Consider the following 25,448-nt stretch of genomic DNA (forward strand, 5'->3'; position numbering starts at 1 on the left):
GAAACAGCCTCAAGTCCCTCAGCCTTTCCTCGTAAGACCTTCCCTCCATACCAGGCAACATCCTAGTAAATCTCCTCTGCACCCTTTCCAAAGCTTCCACATCCTTCTTATAATGCGGTGACCAGAACTGAACACAATGCTCCAAGTGTGGCCGCACCAGAGTTTTGTACAGCTTCACCATAACCTCTTGGTTCAGGAACTCGATCCCTCTATTAATAAAAGCTAAAACACTGTATGCCTTCTTAACAACCCTGTCAACCTGGGTGGCAACTTTCAAGGATCTGTGTACATGGGCACCGAGATGTCTCTGCTCATCTACACTACTAAGAATCTTACCATTAGCCCTGTACTTTGCCTTCTGGTTACTCATACCAAAGCGCATCACCTCACACTTGTCTGCATTAAACTCCATTTGCCACTCCTCAGCCCAGCTCTGCAGCTTATCTATGTCTCTCTGCAACCTACAGCATCCTTCGTCACTATCCACAACTCCACCGACCTTAGTATTGTCTGCAAATTTACTAACCCATCCTTCTACGCCCTCATCCAGGTCATTTATAAAAATGACAAACAGCAGTGGACCCAACACTGACCCTTGTGGTACACCACTAGCAACTGGTCTCCAGGATGAACATTTCCCATCAACTACCACCCTCTGTCTTCTTTCAGCAAGCCAATTTCCGATCCATTGAATACAGGAGTTGCAACGTCATGTTACAGCTATACGAGACATTGGTAAGGCCACATTCGGAGTACTATGTACAATTCTAGTCACCCTGCTGTAGAAAGGATGTTTCTGGACTGGAAAGGGTGCAATAAAGACTTACAAGAATACTACCAAGACTGGAAGTTTTGAGTTACAGGAAGCGGCTGGATAGGTTGGGACTCTTTTCCATGAGCCTAGGAAGCTGAGGGATGACCTTAAAGAGGTTTATAAAATTATGAGGGGCATTGATAAGGTGAATAGCCAAGGTCTTTTCCCCAGCATAGGGGAGCCCAAAGCATAGGACATAGGTTTAAGGTGAGGGGGGATAGATTTAAAAGGGACCTGAGGGGCAACATTTTCACACAGAGTGTGGTGCGTGTGTGGAACAAGCTGCCAGAAGAAGTGGTAGAGGCAGGAAAAATTACAACATTTAAAGGATATTTCGAAAGGTATATGAGTAGGGAAGGTTTAAGAGGGATTATGGGCTAAATGAAGGCAAATGAGACTAGTTCAGTTTAGGAAACTTGGTCAGCATGACTCTATGATTTTATGACTCTACGTAACTTTACATTTGACCCCATGCTGTCCCTGTACTGGGAGTGTTTCATGAGGACAGTGTAGAGAGAGCTTTACTTCCAGTTTAGAAGAGTTTAGTGAGCTTTAATTTCTGTTTAAAAGAGTAGACGCAATCATGGGAAAAGCATATGCAGAAAAGAGGGAAGGGGGTGTGGACATGCATCAAGGTGAGTATTGTGCTTGGTCACAACAAGAGCCCTCATCATGGAGCTGTGTGCTCTGATGCAGCAGCTACTTCAAGGGGTTAGCTGGCCAGGCAATCCTCCAGCCATCGGCACAGCAGAAGGACTTACAGACTCACACGCAACATCTGTAACCACGTTACGTTACACTTCCCCTAATGATCATGACCCTGAAATGAGACTGAAACCAGAAACATCCACTGCATCAAGCAACCTGCTTTTGAAAGCGAGTGGGAGGAGCCTTGCAAAATTATAGAACTGTTGCAGTGTATAAGGAGGCCATTCGGTCCATTGTATCTGTACAGTTATATTCCCTGGTGCCAATCTCCTGCCACTTCGCCCATCGACACTGTCCAACCAGCTCATGAATTTGAAACCCTCCACGAAATCTCCTCTCAGCCTCTTCTTGCTAAGGAAAGCACTCCCGAGTTTTTCAATCTATCCTCATCACTGAAATTGCTCATTTCCGAAACCATTCTTTGTAAATCAAACCCGCACTCACTCCAGTCCATTCACACATGCAGGGGATGGCTTAATGATATAATCACTGGACTGTTAATCCAGAGACTTGGCTAATGTTCCAGGGACCTGGCTTTGAACTCACCAATGGTGGAATTTGAATTCAATACATTTCTGGAATTAAGACACCCAAATGACAACCACGAAGCCATTGTCAATTGTTGGAAAAAACCATCTGCTTCACTCATGTCCTTCAGGGAAGGAACTGCTGTCCTTACCTGGTCTGGCCTACATGTGACTCCAGATCTGCATCAACATGGGCAAGTAGGGATGGGTTCTAAATACTGACCTAGCCAGTGATACACAATAGGTGAAAGACTTTTTCTTTAATTCATTCTTGTAATGCAGCATTCCCACATGCTGTACATTTTTTGTAACAGATGGTGGGAATGAGGTGATTGTCAGGGGATATAAATAGATCAAAACCTCAAGAAGAAAAAGTGTATCTTCACCTCAGCAGGACACAATGATCAACTGAATGTGATAGAAAACTCACACAAACATGCAGAATGCTGGAGAAACTTAGCAAGTTTCCGTGGGCAGAGGAACAGAATCGGCGTTTTGAGTTCAATATTACAGGCTCTGAAAAAGAGTCAAGCTGGGTTCAAAATGTTATTCAATTCTCTCTCCACAGAGGCTGCCAGACTTGCTGAGTTTCTCCAGTGTTTCTGCCTTTGATTCAAATTTCCAGCATCCCAGTGCTTCATTTTATTTGAGTAATAAAAAACTCTCTGTACTTTAGAGTCATAATCGCATTATCTGCTGGGTCTGATATTGCAACGCACAAAAACAATCTCATCTCCAATTAGGGCCTTTTTTTTTCTTAACTGGGTAAAGGAGCATTTGGAATTTGCAAAAGGTGATATCCAAACACCCAAAGTTACAATGATGTTTACTCTGCAGCTTAGTCCTGTGCCCACAGATCTATTCAGTAACGAGGTCCCTTTGATTTCAGCCTGATGTTGTATCCAGAGCAGCTCAATTTCAGAAAGCACCAAAAAATAGGAATTTGCATTCATGACTTGAAGGCATTTCAAAAGCACCTGAGGGCCCAGCGAAGAACTTACAGAGGACTCCATTACAACTGAAATGCAGCAAAAAATTTACATACAGCTCCCACAAACAGCAATATAATAAATGTTCATTCACAACATGTGAGTGTCGCTGGCTGGACCAGCATTTATTGCCCGTCCCTAGTTGCCCCTTGAGAAGGTGGTGGTGAGCTGTGCAGTCCACATGCTGTAGAGAGGCATTTCAACCGGATGATCTATGACCAGGAGGGGATGAAAGAAAAAATGAAAAGGAGATTTCTGTATTCTGTTGATCAGTCTTAACGTGACAGTTGCCAACTCTGATTGAATGTGACCCTGGACATTTTGTTATCATCTGCCTCACCTGTACCCCTCCCCCATCACTTCATTGGTCACCTGATAAAGTAGGGTGGGCAGAGGATTCTACCAGCCCATTTAGTTTTAAATCATAGCCTTGTGTAATTCGCTCCTTCAGTATGACATAAGGGTAGAAGTGTGCCATTCAGCCCGTCAAGTCTGCTCACCATTCAATGAGATGATTGCTGATCTGATAATCCTCAACTGCACTTTCCCAACTTTTTTCTTAACCCTGGACTCCCGTCCTGATTAATAAAAATGTTAAAGCGTTATTCAGTTCTGGTGCTTCAAGTGTTTAAAGGCACAGTATGGATAGTGGGAATTGTTTTTTTTCCCTCTGTGGAGGAATGAGGCAAAATCACAAACTCAGAGCTGGGCCATTCAGAGATGGCAGCATTGTGGAATATCACTGACTTAAATAATCCACAGGCCTGGGCTAGGATAGCCTGGGGAGGGCCAACAATTGCAGCTGTGATGGAATTTAATGTCAATGAATAAACCTAGAATTAAAAATTTGCTCTAAAACACAGGGAGACGATGGCCTAGTGATATCAACACAAGAATATTTGACCAGTGTGGTCAAGTGGCCAGCAGCAGAAATGCTTTCAAGACTGGTCAAGAGCTACAATGAACCATACTGAGAATTTTGGTCAAGCCAATTTAAACTCTGGCCTCGGTGTGACCTGCAGTTTCCTGCGTTAACCATATGAGACAAGTGTTATGGTGGTCAGGTAAACAGACTGGCACCATGTTACCTTACATGGAGCGTGGATTGTGGCTGTTTACAGCTTGGCATGAACATTTGAGAGATTCATTTTAAAACTAGTAAAACTCAATTGGCTGGGATTGAACAATGTGAACAGGTCATTTGTCAATTCATTGGCTGAAAGGAGCATATTAATAAGGTAAAAGTTAGCATTACAAAGGATTTTCTGGCGAAGCCCTCCAGGCCAATATCTGAGAAGCACATGCCTTGAAGTGATCTTCAGAGACAACAAAAAAAGCACAAGGCGAGGTCTACACTGAGAACAATGTCGGCCACTTCACTCAAATCAGAGAAAATGGGAACTGCAGATGCTGAAGAATGCGGGATAACAAAGTGTGGAGCTGGATGAACACAGCAGGCCAAGCAGCATCTTAGGAGCACAAAAGCTGACGTTTCAGGCCTAGACCCTTCATCAGAAAAAGGGGATGGGGAGAGTGTTCTGAAATAATCTCTTTCCCACTGCAGCTCCTCTCCACCCACCCTCTCTTCCATCCATCCAGGCTCCACCTCCCCCTCTCTCCCCACCCACTTCAGAACCCCACCACCACCTTGAAGGGTCCAGGCCCGAAGCGTCAGCCTCCATGCTCCCAAGACGTCGCTCGGCCCACCGTGCCCATCCAGCTGCACACTCCGTCATCTATGATCAATATCCCATTGTACTCTGAGATAAACTTCATCTCTGTCCAGTACACCTCCAATTTTAGTGTCATCTGCAAACTTACTAACCATACCTCATATGTTCATATCCAAAACATTCATATAATGACAAAAAGCAGTGGGCCCAGCACTGGGCCTTGTGACACACCACTGGGCATAGGCCTCCAGTCTGAAAAGCAACCCTCCTCCACCACCCTCTGTCCTCTAACTTTGAGCCATTCTACATCAAAACAGCTAGTTCCCCCAGTATTCTGTGTGACCTCACCTTGCTAACCAGTATCCCATAAGGAACCTGGTCAAACGCCAAACCAAAGTCAGTTCACTCAAATCAGGGCTGTCATTGTTTCAAGCCAAAACTTATGAAGTTAAAAACTGGAACAAAAACAGAAGTTGCTGGAAAAGTTCAGCGGGTCTGGCAGCATCTTTGAAGAAAAGTCAGAGTTTATGCTTTGGGTCTGCTGACCCTTCCTCAGAACTCTGAACAGACCTACTGAGCTTTTTCAGCAACTTCTGTTTTTGTTCCCGATTTACAGCTTCTGCAGTTCTTTCAAAAATGTTAAAGTCAGAATTAAATGTGAATTAAGTCAAGTAAAGTGAAGTTAAATGAAGTGAGTTAAAGTTGAACTTAGATGAATTAAGCAGTAAATGTATGTTTCATCTTGGTACTTAAGTGGTTAAATAAAGAATAATTAAATTCTGAGCGGGTTCTCTGCTTCTTGTCTTTCACACAAGGGAAGAAAACCTGGCTGAAAGGTCCAAGTGCTCAATTTTGGGAAACACCAGAGACACTGGTAATGTTCTGACAATCTCACCACAGTGCATTCAATAAAAATCTAAGTGTACAAGTCTATGATGGCTATGAACTGATTGCTGCAAAAACTCATCTGGTTCATTAATCCAATATGGTGGATGCTCCAGCCAGAGCTCATCTGCTCCATCCATTCCTTTTCCTTTATCTCCTCTCTCGCTTGCATTTATTTTTCTCTTCTGTCTGTTTCCTCTTCTACCAGCAGCTCAGAGTGTAGGGGTGGTCAGCAGGTCCAGGGTGAAGCTGGCTACTAGGTGGGAACCACTGGGGCCCCAGTCAGACCATGTGCAAGCCCTCATAGAAAAAAAAATGTAACTTTTATCTTTTTAAGCTTTATTTCTTATTTTCCTAACTTATACGTCGCACATCTGAAATGTAGTGTAACAATTTTCTTTATTTTCTCTATTTCTTGTACGTAGGTACTTTGTGTCTAAGATGGTACCATGTGTTGCTAACATTGTACACTTTTTCACTGTACTCCTGTTCACTTGTTATTTGAGTACAATTGACAATAAACCTAATTCTAATGTCCTTTAGGACTGCAAATCTGCCATCCTGACTTGATCTGGTCTCCATGTGACTCCATGCCCACAGTAACATGATTGACCCTTAGCTGTCCAGTTCAAAGGCATTTAGGCATGAGCAACAAAATGCTAGTCTTGCCCCAGACACCTACATTCCATGATAATTTAAATCATAGAATTTTATAGTACAGTAGAAGGCCATTTGACTCATCACGTCCAACATCCACCCCAAAAATTTATTGATGCCATAGGTCAATTGGGAGTGGATAATGACATTGGACTTTTTGTGGGGTAAGGATGTTTAGGTGTATTTGAGACTAGAATTAAGATAATTAAGTCAATGGCAAAATAGACTGGGGGTGCCAAACGGTCTTTCCTAGTCCAACATATCACAAAACACCAGCACAATACTGTTCTGAGTGCAGACTTTAATCTACTTTATTGTCTCGTTCTTCAAAGTGTCAACAGAGGCAAGGGAAGAGAGCAACCTGACGCTGCTACTAAACAGAGAGATTGATGTCAATGCTCAACAGCCGTCCAAACGTTATCACTGCACAGCACAGGCAGACCTTTGAAATTTAATTGAAAAACATAAACAACCTTTACAAAATGCATTAACTCAAAGTCAATGCATCATCCCAAACTTTCAGATTGGAAGTCCAACACACTGCACCAGCCTTTAAAAATTCTTAATTAAATTAGATGAAAGCATTCTTTGAACTTCACAACATATTGCCAGTTTGGCTCCAAGAGAAAGTGTTGTCTTGTCAGCTTGCTGCTTTGATTTTCCACAGTTAGATTGGGCACAGAAACCTTGTGCGAGTTCCTTTAGCCAGTCGAGAATGGAAACCTGCTGCTTTCTGCCAGTCAATACATTGCCAACTCTCTTAAGTTATATGACCCACGGCTTCCAGCTGGCCCTAACCTGCCCCTTTTGCTCCATCCAATCGGTTTACCAACATGTCCGTCCTACATTGTGAGGAAATAAAGGTTGGAGGAAGCTTTTGTGTACACGAGATGGGCTGAATAGCCTGTAACGACCTTGCAATTCTGCAATCACTTCCTGATGCAATTTTTCTGTTTAAATCAGAATGCAAGCGTTTTCTTTCTTACCTGATGGATGACTTTGAATGGTCAATAAAACAGCCTCTCCACTCCCAGGCCTTCTCACAGGCTATTTACAGCAAAGAAGCAGGCCATTCAGCCCAGCTAGACCACGCTAGTATGCACACTTCATGTGAGCTTCTTCCCATCTCTAATATCCATCAACATGTCTCTCTCCCTCAGTGTTCAAATTTCCCCTTAACTGTATCAATTCAATTCCTATCAACCACTGTCTGTGGTCACAATTTCCACTTTCCTCTGTACATTGATTGTCTTGAAGACAGATTTCTGTAGGCAAATACATGTGACTTGCCTTTAAGAAAGTTCACTTTGAAGGAGCTGTTCACTTTGAAGAAGCAGACACTGCCTGACAGTTATTCTGTGGTGTGCTTGCAAGCCGCACACACAGTTGGTCTACTGGGCACTCGTGGCACAAAGAGATATGACAAAAGCTTGGGAAAGGGACATTGAGGTAAATGACCTGCCATGATCAAACTGAATGGCAGGGCAGACAGGCTGAGTGGCCTACTCCAGTCACTACATTCCTGTTCCGAACACTCCGGCTGCTGAAGTTTCTCCTGGATTCCTTACTAGATGTCTGAGTAACAGTCTAATATTTATCGTCCCCTGTGCTGAGCAGCCTCAAGACCCATACATCACATTTGTAATCTTGCAGATTACATTAAAAACTCTTCCCACAATTGTTTTTCCAATTTGCAAGAATGTGTGAGGCAAATCTGGGAGATGTAATAACCCGAGCAAGAAAAGAAATAAAGCGTTTGAGGGAGAGAGATTGACATACCTCTGGACACTGGTAATTAGAGTAATATGTAACTGGAAGCTGTAAATAGAGTGTGGTCTGCGGCTCCGACTGTGCAAATCATTTGTCAGACTAACTCAACAGGCTGTCACTACACACAGCGAGCCACCCCCGCCTGTTCCTGTCACTTTTATTTACATAAGAATAGGCCACAATTCGGGGAAATATCAGCCTGCCTTTTGTCATTTAGTGCCCTGGGGCTGACCTGCTGTGGAGCTTCAGAAACAAATTATATTCAAAATTACAGAAGCTCTTCGATTGCCTCTCACTGTGTGCGCTTAACAAAATGTATTAGGGTCAAACACATCAACACAATAATAAATAGAGCTTAAGTCATAAATTTAATCTCCCACCACACCTCACACCCAAGAAACAAGATATTCTAGCTCGATTTATATTTTTTAATCTGACAGCAATAGATTTTCTTTAATCAAATGTGTGATGGGGACAGTGTAGAGGAAGTTTTACTCTGTTTCTAACCTCATGCTGTTCCTAGAAATGTTTGATGGGGACAGTGTAGAGGGAGCATTATTCTGTATTGAATCAAGTGCTGTTGTTGTCTTGGCTGTGTTTGTTGGGGGCAGTGTCAAGTCAGTGTTACTGACCATGTACACAGATCCTTGAAAGTTGCCACCCAGGTTGACAGGGCTGTTAAGAAGGCATACAGTGTTTTAGCTTTTATTAATAGAGGGATCGAGTTCCGGAACAAAGAGGTTATGCTGCAGCTGAACAAAACTCTGGTGCAGCCGCACTTGGAGTATTGCGTACAGTTCTGGTCACCGCATTATAAGAAGGATGTGGAAGCTTTGGAAAGGGTGTAGAGGAGATTTACTACGATGTTGCCTGGTATGGAGGGAAGGTCTTACGAGGAAAGGCTGATGGACTTGAGGCTGTTTTCATTAGAGAGAAGAAGGTTGAGAGGTGACTTAATTGAAACATATAAAATATCAGAGGGTTAGATAGGGTGGATAGGGAGAGCCTTTTTCCTAGGATGGTGACGGCGAGCATGAGGGAACATAGCTTTAAATTGAGGGGTGAAAGATATAGGACAGATGTCAGAGGTAGTTTCTTTACTCAGAGAAGAGTAAGGGAATGGAACGCGTTGCCTGCAACGGTAGTAGATTCGCCAACTTTAGGTACATTTAAGTCGTCATTGGATAAGCATATGGACGTACATGGAATAGAGTAGGTTAGATGGGCTTGAGATCGGTCTGACAGGTCGGCACAACATCGAGGGCCGAAGGGCCTGTACTGTGCTGTTATGTTCTATGTTCTACATTCTATGTTACTTTTTATTTAAAAAAGAGATGGGAGATCTTTACTTTGTATCTAACTCTATGCTCTTTCTGTCCAGGGAGTGTTTCTCACTTCATGTTCTAGCCCTTTGTTGATCATTTTAAAGCGTTACCTTATTATATTACTTACTACTTTCTCACATAAAAGCAAAATATTGCAGATACTGGAAATCTGAAATAAAAACTCAATAGGTCTTGCAACTTCTGAGGACAGAAAGTTAATATTTACTAACTTTATAACAGCATAAGTTTTCTTAACATTAAATGGGAGTCACTGTAAGGGCAGAGCAGAAAAAATTAAAAATTAATCTTCATCTTGATTTCTCACTCAGAAGTGCAGATTTGCTCAAAGAGTTTATAATCCCAGTAATTGATAACCCTGATATTGGAATAGAAGCTAATTGAGAAATGTGTGAACATCAGAGGTGATAGAAAATGAAACCAAATCCCACCTCATTCTTTTTTTCTTAGTGGTATTGTTGTTGGGCTTGTACTTACTGGAATTTAGAACAGTAGGGGGGGATCTCATCGAAACATAAAATCCTGATGGGACGGGAAAGGCTAGACATGGGAAGAATGTTCCCAATGTTGGGGGGAAGTCCAGAACTAGGTGTCACCATCTAAGAATAAGGGGTAAAGTATTTAGAACAGGGACGAGGAAGAATTTCTTTACTCAGAGTTGTGAACTGGGGAATTCTCTACCACAGAAGGCTGCTGGGGCGAGTTTGTATATATATATGTAAAATATATATTCAAGAGGTAGCTGGACGTGGCCTTTGCAGCTAAAGGGATCAAGGGGAATGGACAGAATATAGCCAGGGGGGATACTGAAGTTGCATAATCAGCCATGATCATATTGAATGGTGCTGCAGGCTCAAACAGCGAACAGCCTATGTCTGCCAGGGCTCTTCAACTCCTGACCTCTTTATAGCTTGGTTCAAACGTGGACAAAGGAGCTGAATTCCAGAGATGAAGTGAAAGTGACACATTGAGGCTGCATTTGACCAAATGTGTAGCAACAAGGAGCCCTAGCAAAACTGGGATTAATGGAAATTGGCTAAACTCTCTGCTGGTTGGAGTTATACCTGACACATAGGAAGATGGTTGTGGTTACTGGAGGTCAGTCATCTCAGCTCCAGGTCATCTTTGCATAAGTACTTCAGGGTAATGTCCTAGGCCCAACTATCTTCAGCGGCTTCATCAATGACAGTTCCCCCACCAAAAGATCAGAAATGGGGATGTTGGCTGATGGCTGCACAACGTTCAACGCCATTCGTCATTCTTCAGAGGTATTGAAGCAGACTGTTCAAATGCAACAAGATCTGGACAATATCCAGCTTGGGCTAACATTCACACAAATACTAGGGAATGGCCATCTCCAAAACAGAGTGAATTTAACTATCAACCACCCCCCACATTCACTGACCTTAAATAAAAATCAAAAGAGCTGTGGATGCACTGAGTTACATGAATAGGCCACCGACTACAAAACTTGGAGCAGGTGACTCACGTCTTGTCTCCCTGAGCCTGACCACCATCTGCAAGGCAGAAGGGCATAGTCACAGAGTAGAGGGGCGCCAATTTAAGACTGCGATGAGGAGTAATTTTTTCTCGGAGGGCCGATCGACTTTGGAACTCCTGGCCACAGAGAAGTGTGGAGGCAGAATCCTCGTGTGTATTTAAAGGATGAGGTTAAGGTGATGATAGCCTAGTGGTATTATCACTGGACCATTAATCCAGAGACCCAGGTAGTGCTCTGGGCATCCCGAGTTTGAATCTCACCCCAGCAGATGATGAATTTTGAATTCAATAAAAATTTCAAATTTGGAGTCGATTGTCAGGAAAAACCCATCTGGTCCACCACTTTCCTTTAGGGAAGGAATCTGCCATCCTTACCTAGTCTGGCCTACATATAACTCCAGGCTTTAAACTGCCCTCTGGGCAATTAGAATCTGGCAATAAATGCTAGTTCAACCAGTGATGCTCTCATTCCCATGAATGAAAAAAAAAACTTGGTCAGTCAGGGAGTTCAAGTTTATGAGGAAAAGGCAAGAAAAAGTGAACATGAGGAATGTTGAATCTTACTTAATAGTGGAGCAGGCTGAAAGGGCTGAATGGCCTACTCCTGGTCCTATTTCTTGTGATCTTATAGCTTAAGTCAGGAGTGTGATGGAATTGTCCCCATTTGCCTGGATGAGTACAGCTCCGACAACACTCAAGAAACTTATCATCATTGTTGCACTACGACAGCTCACTTAGATAGCACCTTCCAAACCGGTAACCACCACCATCTCGAAGGTCAATATTATTAGATATATGTTACCTACAAGTTCCCCTCCAAGCAATTCACCATCCTGATTTGGAAACATATCACCATTCCTTCAGTGCTGCACCTAATGGCCTGCAAGTGGTTTAAGAATGCAACTCAAGACCAGCTTCTCCAGAAAAAGATAGGAATGGGCAATAGATGTTGGCCCAGTTAGTGAAGACCCTTGATCTGCAGAAGAACCAGCCCCAATTTAGATAGCTAAATCTATGTTTCCTGACCAACGCCTATAAGCTGCAGCAACTCAGGTGAAGAATGGATCGGTGAATACACAAAGCGATAAGATTTTTTACAAAACAATGTGAAAATATATATTTATATGCGCACTTTTTCTTGTTCTTAAATCAACCAGTTCAGACATACAATGACACGGCTGGGGGAACCTGGGGTTTGAACATGCATCTTCTGGCCCAGAGATAGGACCAGTACCACTTTTTCACAAGAGAGTCCTGTACATGAACTTTAATAACTATATCTCGATTGTTCCATGCTGGAATATTGCTGAAGTCCTTTCATTTGCCTCAAGGGTCAAGTTAATTTTCTTTACTTTGTAATTTGAAGAGCTCTGAGTTGATGTAATCTCTCAATCATTCTGCTTGCCCGAATCTATCTTCTTCCAGTCAGTGCTGCATCCTCCCTAAACAGTGATGACAGGATCTATATACAGCACTCAAAGTGTGAATGCAATAATAATTTATTAAATGGCATGATTACATCACTATGTTGGCTCAAGTTATTTTATTCACTGCCATCAAACATTGAAGGTTTCAACTCTTTATCCTTCAGGTCCCAGAGCCTTTACATTTAATCTGCACTATTTTCTTTCCATTTCAGTAATAGTGCCTCAGGAGATTTCATAGCCCATTGTGTGATTCCTTTCTCTTTTTGAATTTCATTTGCCATCAGTCTGCTCCATTCCCAACTTTATTCAAATTTTCCTGTCATTTATCCCATTCAATGAAATACAGGGCTTAGCAAAGTGAACTCAAAGGGAAAATAAAAAGCACATAAATTGGCAAAAAATATTGGCCTGGGTAATAAAATGTGAGGCTGGATGAACACAGCAGGCCAAGCAGCATCTCAGGAGCACAAAAGCTGACGTTTCGGGCCTAGACCCTAAAAAAAAAGCTCTCTGATGAAGGGTCTAGGCCCGAAACGTCAGCTTTTGTGCTCCTGAGATGCTGCTTGGCCTGCTGTGTTCATCCAGCCTCACATTTTATTATCTTGGAATCTCCAGCATCTGCAGTTCCCATTATCTCCAAAAAATATTGGCCTGATAGTTTCGAAGTCAACAAAGGAGGACCAACGGATTGAATCAAAGGGAAAACTGAGTGTGAGTGGAAAAGCTTGTGGGGAATATAAGACCTCACTGTAGAAGTTTCTATCAGGAATGTAAAGATAAAAAGATTGGTGAACACTAATGTAGGCCTCTTATAATCAGAAACAGGAGTATTTATAATGGGGAACAAAGAAATGGCTGACTGGCTAAAACTAATACTTCAGTTCTGTCTTTACAAAAGAGGATTCAAATAATGTACCAGAGATAACAAAGTGAAGCTGGATGAACGCAGCAGGCCAAGCAGCATCTCAGGAGCACAAAAGCTGACGTTTTGGGCCTAGACCCTTCATCAGAGAGGGGGATGGGGAGAGGGTTCTGAAATAAATAGGGAGAGCAGGGGAGGTGGACCGAAGATGGATAGAGGAGAAGATAGGTGGAGAGGAGAGTATATGTGGGGAGGTAGGGAGGGGATAGGTCAGTCTGGGGAGGATGGACAGGTCAAGGAGGCGGGATGAGGTTAGTAGGTGGGAAATGGAGGTGCGACTTGAGGTGGGAGGAAGAACAGGTTAGGGAGGCGGGATGAGCTGGGCTGGTTTTGGGATGCAATGGGGGGAGGGGACGAGCTGGGCTGGTTTTGGGATGTAGTGGGTATCCACTATACCCATTGTGGCTTCCTCTACATTGGGGAAACCAAGCGGAGGCTTGGGGACCACTCTGCTGAACACCTCCGCTCGGTTCGCAAAAAACAACTGCACCTCCCAGTCATGATCCATTTCAACTCCCCCTCCCATTCCTTAGACGACATGTCCATCCTGGGCCTCCTGCAGTGCCACAATGATGCCACCCAAAGATTGCAGGAACAGCAACTCATATTCCACTTTGGAACCCTGCAGCCCAATGGTATCACTGTGGACTTCACAAGCTTCAACATCTTCCCTTCCCCCACTGCATCCCAAAACCAGCCCAGCTCATCCCCGCCTCCCTAACCTATTCTTCCTCTCACCTATCCCATCCTCCCACCTCAAGCTGCACCCCCATTTCCTACCTACTAACCTCATCCTGCCCCCTTGACCTGCCCATCCTCCCAGGACTGACCTATCCCCTCCCTTCCTCCCCACCTATACTCTCCTCTATCCATCTTCAGGCCGCCTCCCCCTCTCTCCCTATTTATTTCAGAACCCTCTCCCCATCCCCCTCTCTGATGAAGGGTCTAGGTCCGAAACACCAGCTTTTGTGCTCCTAAGATGCTGCTTGGCCTGCTGTGTTCATCCAGCTTCACACTTTGTTATCTCAGATTCTCCAGCATCTGCAGTTCCCACTATCTCTGATCACAAATAATGTACCAGAAATGATGAGGAACATTGGGTTTAGCGAGAGGGAGGAACTGAAGAAAATCTGTATTAGAAAAGAAATGGTGTTTGGGAAATTGATGGGATTAAATGCTGATAAAGTCCTAGGGCCTGATAATCTACATCCCAGAGTATTTAAGGAAGTGGCCTAGAAGTAGCGGATGCATCAGTGGTAATCTTTCAAGTTTCTGTCAACTCTGGAATAGTTCCTATAGATTGGAAAGTAGCAAATGTCTCCCCTCTATTTTCAAAATAAAAAGGAGGTAGAGAGAAGAAAAAAAAGGAACCATGGATCAGGGGATACAAGTTTATTGTGAATCAGTAGTGGGAAGATACGAGAGTCCATTATCTAGGATTTTATAGCAGGACACTTCGAAAACAGTGGTAGAGTCAGACACAATCAGCATGGATTTGCAAAAGGGAAATCATGCTCAACAAATCCTCTTGGAATTCTTCAAGGGTTTAATAGCAAAGTTAATCAGAGGGAGGCAGAGAGCGTGGTTTATTTGCACTTTGAGAAGACTTTAGACAAAGTTCACACAAGAGATTAATGTGCAAAATTAGATTGCATTAGATTGAAGGTAAAGTATTGAGATGGATAGAAAATTGGTGAGCAGGAAACAAAGAGGTGGAATAAATGGGTCTTTTTCTGAAAGCTGGCAATCATTAGCGGGGTACCGCAGGGATCATATTAGGAGCCCAGCTTTTCACAACATATATTAATGATTTAGACGAGGGAACAAAATATTATGGTTTTGGAGATAATATACCAACATGGAGGGAGAACTGGTTGACAGCCAAGGAGTAGTGAGTTGGAATACACGGGTCCTTTTCAGAGTGGTAGACAGCGACGAGTGGGGTGCTACAGGGTTCAGTGCTGGGATCTCATAGAAACCCATAAAATCCTGATAGGACTGGACAGGCTAGATGCGGGAAGAATGTTCCCGATGTGGGGGAAGTCCAGATCTAGAGGTCACAGTCTAAGAATAAGGCATTACCCATTCAGGACTGAAATGAGGAAGAATTCATTCACTCAGAATTGTAAACCTGTGTAATTCTCTTCCACAGAAAGCTGTTGGGGCCAGTTCATTAGATATATTCAAAAGGTAGCTAGATGTGGTCCTTACAGCTAGAGCGATCAAGGGGTACAGAGGACAGGAATGGGATATTAAGATTGCATGATCAGCCATGATCGTATTGAATGGTAGTACAGGCTCAAAGGGCTGAGAGGCCTCCTCTCGCACCTATTTTCTATGTTTCTACAATATCTCAAAATTTGTAGTTGTCACAGACCTGGATGAAAGGGCAAGGTGTGAGGAGGATGCAGAGATGTTGTAGTGTGATTTGACAGGCTGAGTAGGTGAGCAAAAGCAGAGCAGATGCAGTGCGATGTGGATAACTGTCAGGATATCTACTTGGAGGCAAAGATTGGAAGGCAGATTATTTGAATAGCTATAAATTGAGAGAGGAGAATGTTCAGCGAGATCTGGGTGTCCTTGTGTACCAGTCGCTGAAAGTAAATGCACAGGTGCAGCAGACAGTAAAGGCAGCAAACTGCATGTCTGCCTTCAAAGTGGGAAGGTTCGAGTTGAGAAACAGGGATGTCTTGCTGTATTTATATAGAGCATTGGTGAGCATTACCTAGATATTGTGTGCAGTTTTGGTCTCCTTATCTGAGGAAGGATGTTATTGCTACAAAGGAAATGCAGTGAAGGTTTACCATTCTGATACCTGGGATGGCTTGATGGATCTATGAGAAGAGATTGAGTCAGTTAGCATTATATTCACTGCAGTTTAGATGAATGGGGCGGGATAGGAATCTCATTATAAACTTATAAAATTCTATCAAGACTACACAGTTAGGTGAGGGAAGGATGGCAGGGGAGTTCAGAATCAGGGTCATAGTTTAAGAATAAGGGGTAAACCTTTCAGGACTGAGAGGAGGAGAAATTTCTTCACCCAGCCAGTGGTGAGAGTGAATGGAAAAGGGGTTTGATCCATTGGGAGTCAAAATGTTTGCAATGATTTGTACTAATCTAGAATAAACAAGTTTTTTTTAAAAAGTGAAATAGAATGGATGCTGAAAGTTTGAAATAATGAAAAAAATTGCTGGAAATACTCAGCAGCTTCAGCAAGACCTGTACTGAGAGAAACAGTTAGTATTTCAGATTAATCACCTGTCATTGGAAGATAAGAAAGTTCAAGATGTAGCAGGTTTAAAGCAAATGCAAGAAAGAAGAAGAAAAACGTAAACAAAATAGAAGATCCGTGTTCGGGTGAAAGGCAGTAGAGATTAAATGATGGCCATCTCTGGTAGATGTGTTGCCATGGCAAATGCAGCAGTTAATTGTCAGGTTTTGTTTAAATTTTAAACCAGGCAAAATGGACTCAATGGTCAATGATCATTAACAGCTGCATTTGCCATGGCAACACCTCCTCCAGAGTCCACTTGTTAACCAATCAGCACTCTCCTCACATACAGCATAAATTTGGGTTTTTCACTTTATTGATAATTTTGCAAATTGACCTGATGACTACAAGATGAAAAGCTTTGACAAGAATGCACCTTTTCAGCAATACTCAGGTGCTATACGAACAGGCAACCATTTGTAAGTTAAAGAGATCATAACAGAACAAGTCAAGGAGGAAAGGATGCATGTAGAGGAGGTGTGAATGGCAACAGCAGGATCACCACTGTGAGCTGCTACTCACAAGCAAAATAAAGCACTCAGATAAATGCAAGAATTGGAAAAAGGAAAGGGAAATGGAAATTACAGTCTGAAAATGTTGAAATCATAATGGAGCCTGGAAAGTAGTAAACTGAAAGATGAGATGCTGATCCTCAAGCTTCCATCGAGCTTCATCAAAACAGTACAGCACAACAAGGACAGAGAGGTCAGTGTGGGAATGGGATGGGCAATTTGAATTTTAATCCTACCTCATCTTTCTCATGCAGGTTAATATCAACCGACTCATCATCTCCAAGCTGTCTCTTGGGCCGAATGAAGGCCGGTGGAGTAGCCCGGCCATTCCATTCCAGCTCCTCGGGCTCAACTCCTTTGCCATCCCTCAGCCTCTCCCAAGCTGCCTGATTCCTCTTTGCCTCCTGTGTCTTGGCCTCCGATCCTCCAGCCACTTCCTTGTCCTGATCTTGACTGCTCTCCTCAACCTCCGGCTTTCTCCGGATCAGCTCAGCCCGATTCCTGGTTGATCCCTTGTCCTTCAGCCCATCTTTGAAGGCCGACACCACCACACTGGCCTTCTGCACCTGCTCGACCGTCTGCTTCTTGGACATTAGAACCCCCATTGTCAGCCTGAGAGGCAGCACACACTGAGATCTACTCTACTTCATCATGTGTCTATAAAGGCTGGACAAATTACTCAGTTACACCATCATCTCATCAATGTTGTGGATTCAGCATGAAATTACTTTAGCCACCTGTTAAAAAAACAGAAAGAGAATAATTACTCAGTCCACGTCCTCGAATCATTCAATGGAATAGCACAGAGGGAGACGATTCAGCCCAGCATACCTCTGTTGATTTGTCAACTGAGTGATTCAATAAGACCTCGTCCCAACTCTTACTCTGGAGAGATGTGACATTGTGATACTATCACTGAACTGATAGTCTGTAACTTGGGACTAATGTTCTAGAGGCGCGAGTTCAAACCCTTCCTGTAGCAGGTGGTGAAATCTGATTTGGATATCTTGTTTATTTTTAAAATCTGCAATTTATAAAGGTAACCCACGATGACCATGTAATCAACTCAATTGCTGTAAATCGGCTACATCAGACTAACATTATAGAACATAGAACATAGAACATTACAGCACAATACAGGCCCTTCGGCCCTCGATGTTGTGCCGACCTGTCATACCAATCTCAAGCCCATCCAACCTACACGATTCCATGTACGTCCATATGCTTATCCAATGACGACTTAAATGTACCTAAAGTTGACGAATCTACTACCGTTGCAGGCAAAGCGTTCCATTCCCTCACTACTCTCTGATAAAAAGAAACTACCTCTGACATCTGTCCTATATCTTTCACCCCTCAATTTAAAGCTATGCCCCCTCGTGCTCGCCGTCACCATCCTAGGAAAAACGCTCTCCCTATCCACCCTATCTAACATTCTGATTATTTTATATGTTTCAATTGTCACCTCTCAACCTTCTTCTCTCTAATGAAAACAGCCTCAAGTCCCTCAGCCTTTCCTCGTAAGACCTTCCCTCCATACCAGGCAACATCCTAGTAAATCTCCTCTGCACCCTTTCCAAAGCTTCCACATCCTTCCTATAATGCGGTGACCAGAACTGAACACAATACTCCAAGTGCGGCCGCACCAGAGTTTTGTACAGCTTCACCATAACCTCTTGGTTCAGGAACTCGATCCCTCTATTAATAAAAGCTAAAACACTGTATGCCTTCTTAACGGCCCTGTCAACCTGGGTGGCAACTTTCAAGGATCTGTGTACATGGACACCGAGATGTCTCTGCTCATCTACACTACTAAGAATCTTACCATTAGCCCAGTACTTTGCCTTCTGGTTACTCCTACCAAAGTTAATTACCTCACACATCTGCATTAAGCTCCATTTGCCACCCCTCAGCCCAGCTTATCTATGTCTCTCTGCAACCTACAGCATCCTTCGTCACTATCCACAACTCCACTGACCTTAGTGTCGTCTGCAAATTTACTAACCCATCCTTCTATGCCCTCATCCAGGTCATTTATAAAAAATGACAAACAGCAGTGGACCCAACACTGACCCTTGCAGTACACCACTAGTAACTGGTCTCTAGGATGAACATTTCCCATCAACTACCACCCTCTGTCTTCTTTCAGCAAGCCAATTTCCGATCCAAACTGCTATATCTCCCACAATTCCATTCCTCCGCATTTTGTACAATAATGTCTCCAGATCCTTCCCCAGTGACATGGTCACTGCACCATTATATATCACATGGCAATAAAAGTCAAAACACTGTTTGGCAAACCTTTGATTTCATTATTTCATAAGGATGGGTCCTTTTAAAACCTTAGTTACTGACCCCACCCCAATGATCCCCCAACACAGAGAGTCACTCCAACTGAAATGTTAACTCTGATTTCTCTCCAAAGATAGTGCCAGACCTACTGAGCTTTTCCAGCAATTTCTATTTTTATCCCCCAAAACTAGACAGTTACAAAGCCCACCCCAATGAACCCTCTGGGCTCCAGCCTCTCAAGCCATATTTATAAGGCACCTGGACTGTACTGCCCTCTCTGTAACCAAGGGGGCTCACTCAGTCTCTGCCCATCATTCCAACCGCATCCTGGAGAAATTAGAGGCCCATTAAAATGGCACCATCCTTTAGTGATGTGTCCCTGAATGTCCTGCTGGAGGAGTTCCATGAGAAATGCCTTGGCTATGAATGAGCCAAGTAACTGAAGAAGTTTGTACTTTAAAGACAACAAGGGGCATGGGGGAAGAAAGTGATTATGGCTTTCAGATTGAGAATCAGCCATGATCATATTGATTGGCAGAGCAAATTTGATGGAGTGAATGGCCCACTTCTGTTCCTACACCTTGAGACCTTATGGTCTCACTTGAAGATTTATTCATTGATTAATTGTCACATGTATGTTAGTACAGTGAAATGTCTTATTTTCAAGCAGTACAGGCAGATCATAGTAAGATACAAATCATGGGTGGCATGGTGGCACACTGGTTAGCACTGCGGCCTCACAGTGTCAGGGACCCGGGTTCAATTCCAGTCTCGGGCGACTGTCTGTGTGGAGTTTGCACATTCTCTCCACGTCTGTGTGGGTTTCCTCCGGGAGATCTGGTTTCCTCCCACAGTCCAAATATGTGCAGGATAGGTGGACTGGCCATGCTAAATTGCACATAGTGTTCAGGGAGGTGTAGATTGGGTGGGTTATCGGGGGATGGGTCTAGGTGGCATGCTCTGAGGTTCGGTATGGGCTTGTTGGGCCAAACGGCCTGTTTCCTCTCTGTAGGGATTCTATAGGGTGGGAAAAAACCTTGGACTGAGGCAAAGAAGTTACATCACACATGGCATGTGCTAGGCATGATCAACATTAGCAAGATCCGCATTATTTGAAGTTAGAGAGAGTCCATTCAGACTAATAACGGCAGAGAAGACGTTGTTCTTGAACCTGCTCAATTGCTGTAAATCTGCCATATCAGACATACATATGTTCAAGCTTCTGTATCTTCCGCCTGATGGAACAGGCTATAGGGGAGAACTACCAGGGTCCAGTGGATTTTTGAGGATGTTGGCAGCTTTTCTGCATCAATGGGTCATGTAAATGGAGTCCATGAATGGAAGGATGGCTTCTGTGATGATCTGGGGTATGCACACAACCTTCTGTAGTTGCCTACGGTCCTTGGCAGAGCACTGCCTCTGACAATGTGGTACTCCCTCAGCACTGCACCATAGTATCAGCCGGGGAGGATGTGCTGAAATGCATAGTGGGAGATTAGAAACCACAGGCTTTCTGCTCAGGCAGTGAGAACATGAACAATGCTGTAGCTGTCACCAGGGGCATTAACAAGAACGCTGATGGAATTACAAATGGTGTTGGCATATGGAGGCTGGGAATTGGTCTGCCAAGTCACAACCACGTGCCCCCCCACCACCCCACCACAACTGTGGCAGAACCTTAGCCCAATTAGGAAACCCAAGCTTGATCTCACAGAGATAATGGGAACTGCAGATGCTGGAGAATTCCAAGATAATAAAATGTGAGGCTGGATGAACACAGCAGGCCAAGCAGCATCTCAGGAGCACAAAAGCTGACGTTTCGGGCCTAGACCCTTCATCAGAGAGGGGGTTGGGGAGAGGGAACTGGAATAAATAGGGAGAGAGGGGGAGGCGGACCGAAGATGGAGAGTAAAGAAGATAGGTGGAGAGAGTATAGGTGGGGAGGTAGGGAGGGGATAGGTCAGTCCAGGGAAGATGGACAGGTCAAGGAGGTGGGATGAGGTTAGTAGGTAGCTGGGGGTGCAGCTTGGGGTGGGAGGAAGGGATGGGTGAGAGGAAGAACCGGTTAGCGAGGCAGAGACAGGTTGGACTGGTTTTGGGATGCAGTGGGTGGGGGGGAAGAGCTGGGCTGGTTGTGTGGTGCAGTGGGGGGAGGGGATGAACTAGGCTGGTTTAGGGATGCAGTAGGGGAAGGGGAGATTTTGAAACTGGTGAAGTCCACATTGATACCATATGGCTGCAGGGTTCCCAGGCGGAATATGAGTTGCTGTTCCTGCAACCTTCGGGTGGCATCATTGTGGCAGTGCAGGAGGCCCATGATGGACATGTCATCTAGAGAATGGGAGGGGGAGTGGAAATGGTTTGCGACTGGGAGGTGCAGTTGTTTGTTGCGAACTGAGCGGAGGTGTTCTGCAAAGCGGTCTCCAAGCCTCCGCTTGGTTTCCCCAATGTACAGGAAGCCACACCGGGTACAGTGGATGCAGTATACCACAGTGGCAGATGTGCAGGTGAACCTCTGCTTAATGTGGAATGTCATCTTGGGGCCTGGGATGGGGGTGAGGGAGGAGGTGTGGGGGCAAGTGTAGCATTTCCTGCGGTTGCAGGGGAAGGTGCCGGGTGTGGTGGGGTTGGAGGGCAGTGTGGAACGAACAAGGGAGTCACGGAGAGAGTGGTCTCTCCGGAAAGCAGACAGGGGTGGGGATGGAAAAATGTCTTGGGTGGTGGGGTCGGATTGTAAATGGCGAAAGTGTCGGAGGATGATGCGTTGTATCCGGAGGTTGGTAGGGTGGTGTGTGAGAACGAGGGGGATCCTCTTAGGGCGGATGTGGCTGGGGCGGGGTGTGAGGGACGTGTTGCGGGAAATGCGGGAGACGCGGTCAAGGGCGTTCTCGATCACTGTGGGGGGAAGGTTGCGGTCCTTAAAGAACTTGGACATCTGGGATGTGCGGGAGTGGAATGTCTTATCGTGGGAGCAGATGCGGCGGAGGCGGACGAATTGGGAATAGGGAATGGAATTTTTGCAGGAGGGTGGGTGGGAGGAGGTGTATTCTAGGTAGCTGTGGGAGTCGGTGGGCTTGAAATGGACATCAGTTACAAGCTGGTTGCCTGAGATGGAGACTGAGAGGTCCAGGAAGGTGAGGGATGTGCTGGAGATGGCCCAGGTGAACTGAAGGTTGGGGTGGAAGGTGTTGGTGAAGTGGATGAACTGTTCGAGCTCCTTTGGGGAGCAAGAGGCGGCGCCGATACAGTCATCAATGTACCGGAGGAAGAGGTGGGGTTTGGGGCCTGTGTAGGTGCGGAAGAGGGACTGTTCCACGTAACCTACAAAGAGGCAGGCATAGCTGGGGCCCATGCGGGTGCCCATGGCCACCCCCTTAGTCTGTAGGAAGTGGGAGGAGTCAAAAGAGAAGTTGTTGAGGGTGAGGACGAGTTCAGCTAGGCGGATGAGAGTGTCGGTGGAGGGGGGCTGGTCGGGCCTGCGGGACAGGAAGAAGCGGAGGGCCTTGAGGCCATCTGCATGCGGAATGCAGGTGTATAGGGACTGGACGTCCATGGTGAATATGAGGTGTTGGGGGCCAGGGAATTGGAAGTCCTGGAGGAGGTGGAGGGTGTGGGTGGTGTCACGGACGTAGGTGGGGAGTTCCTGGACCAAAGGGAAGAAAATGGAGTCCAGATAGGTGGAGATGAGTTCGGTGGGGCAGGAGCAGGCTGAGACGATGGGTCGACCAGGGCAGGCAGGTTAGTGGATTTTGGGAAGGAGATAGAAACGGGCCGTGCGGGTTTGGGGAACAATGAGGTTGGAGGCTGTGGGTGGGAGGTCCCCTGAGGTGATGAGGTCGTGAATGGTGTTGGAGATGATGGTTTGGTGCTCGGGTGTGGGGTCATGATCGAGCGGGCGGTAGGAGGTGGTGTCGGAGAGTTGGCGTCTGGCCTCGGCGATGTAGAGGTCAGTGCGCCATACTACCACTGCGCCTCCCTTGTCTGCGGGTTTGATGGTGAGGTTGGGGTTGGAGCTGAGGGAGCGGAGGGCTGCCCGTTCTGCGGGGGAGAGGTTGGAGTGGGTGAGAGGGGTGGAGAGGTTGAGGCGGTTAATGTCTCGACGGCAATTGGAGATGAAGAGGTCGAGGGAGGGTAGGAGGCCTGGGGGTGGTGTCCGTCTTCCCTGGACTGACCTATCCCCTCCCTACCTCCCCACCTATACTCTCCTCTCCACCTATCTTCTTTTCTCTCCATCTTCGGTCCGCCTCCCCCTCTCTCCCTATTTATTCCTGTTCTCTCTCCCCATGCCCCTCTCTGATGAGGGGTCTCGGCCCGAAACGTCAGCTTTTGTGCTCCTGAGATGCTGCTTGGCCTGCTGTGTTTATCCAGCCCCACATTATCTTGATCTCACAGAGCCAGCCACGCACAATCGCAGCACCTGCTCATCTCAAGCCTGGCACCAGAGGCTCTCATTGACCAATAACTCTACCAGTCACACCACATAAACAGTGGCTACAAGAGCAGCTCAGAGACTAGGAATATTGCAGCAAGTGACTCATCTCTTTACTCCCCAAATCCTGTCCCACCATCTGCAAGGCACAAGTCAGGAATTTGATGGAATACTCCCTACTTATCTGGATGGGTGCAGCTCCAACAGCACTTAAGCAGCTTGATACCATCCAAGACAAAGCAGTCCATTTGATTGGCACCACATCTACAAACATCCACTCCCTCTCCCATTAATGCTTAGTAGGAGCCGTGTGTACTATTTACAAGATACACTGCTGAAATTCACTAAAGATCCTCAGACTGCACCTTCCGAACACAAAATCATTTCCATCCAGAAGGGCAAGGGCAGCAGATACATGGGAACCCCATCACCTGTAAGTTCCTCTCCAAGGCACTCACCGTCCTGACTTGGAAATATATTGCCGTTCCTTCTCCGACAGTGGGTCAAAATCCTGTTGCTCCCTTCCGACCAACATTGTGGATCAACCTACAGCACAACTGCGGCTCAAGAAGGCAACTCACACCCACCTTGTCCAGGGTAGCTAGGGACAGGCAATAAATATTCACTCAGCCAGCGATACCCACCTCCCATGAGTGAATTAAAGAAAATTAGGCTATTTTGGGATGGGTTAATGTCAGATTTATATTTTAACAAAACACTTCCAAATGCTTGGTGCAAATGATGGGATATTTATTCCTGAGATTGATCACATTGTGAAGTCATAACTTGGCAGAAATATCTCTCGGATCTGCTTCACTTTAATTCAAAATCATTTATGTTCTTTCCACATAAGACTAATCCAAAAACAAGGACTCATCTCATTTACAACAGCAATTCCCCCAGTGGAGTGGAAATCCTTTCCTGCTGATATTTCTCCATTAAACGTTGTTTATTTTTATTCAACCATTCTTTCCTCGTTTCTGTCTCTCTCCCTCCTATCCCTGTATCACCACTTCTCATTTTCTCCCTCATCTTCATCCTCCTTCTCTCTCTTTCCCCCTCCCCATTTCTTCTTCCCTCCACTCCTTTCATCTCTCCTTCTTTCTCATTCCCTTCCTCTCACACTATTCTCAACCTCCTTTCATCTTCTCCTCTCACTTTCATTCCTCCTCTCAGCTATCTCCTCCCCAACCTCCTGTGTTTTCTGTTTCCCTCTGTCTTTCACCATCCCCTCTTCAAACCCCTCTGCATACACTCTCTCTCTTCCCTTTCCTTTTCCTTCTCTCACTTCCTCGTCTGCCTCCCTCTCCCATTGCCTTTCTCAGCCCCTTTCCTTCCTCACCCAGTGCCCTCGACACCTCCTTAGCCCTGACTCCCACCCAAGCCCACACCATGACGATCTACATCTGCTGGCTGCCTGTTGGGAAATCCTTCCCGACCCCCAATAAAAACCTATCCAGGCAGCTCCAGCTTTCAGGGCAGCGTCCATTTCAAAGCAGTTATAGGTTTTTTTTCATTACTCATTGCCTAGGAGCCCACTTGATAAACGATCGACACACCAGGGCCACAGTTCACCACGACTTTCCAACTCTGCCGGATAATTACTTCAGAGTTAAATTAACGAGGGGTCTCGGAGACTGTGACATTTCGAGTTCTATCCAGTTACCAAGTTGAAAGTAACCTTCTCACTTTCACCCTGAGACACCTTTTGAGAAATCAGAAATTA

At 45.1% G+C, this 25,448-nt stretch overlaps 1 protein-coding gene across 7 annotated transcripts in view; it reads right to left on the reverse strand.

Moving 5' to 3' along the window:
• The window catches only part of phf24 (PHD finger protein 24), a 175,387-nt gene that overhangs the window by 33,201 nt on the left and 116,738 nt on the right, over positions 1-25,448 (reverse strand). For all 7 annotated transcript variants that reach the window (XM_059644942.1, XM_059644940.1, XM_059644936.1 and 4 more), the window contains one exon: positions 17,238-17,738. In XM_059644942.1, the coding sequence (XP_059500925.1) occupies positions 17,238-17,606 (369 nt within the window). In that variant the 5' untranslated portion in view covers positions 17,607-17,738. The remainder of the gene's footprint in view (positions 1-17,237; positions 17,739-25,448) is intronic.

This window comes from Stegostoma tigrinum, chromosome 3 (assembly GCF_030684315.1).
Source record: "Stegostoma tigrinum isolate sSteTig4 chromosome 3, sSteTig4.hap1, whole genome shotgun sequence".
Classification (NCBI taxonomy): Eukaryota; Metazoa; Chordata; class Chondrichthyes; order Orectolobiformes; family Stegostomatidae; genus Stegostoma; species Stegostoma tigrinum.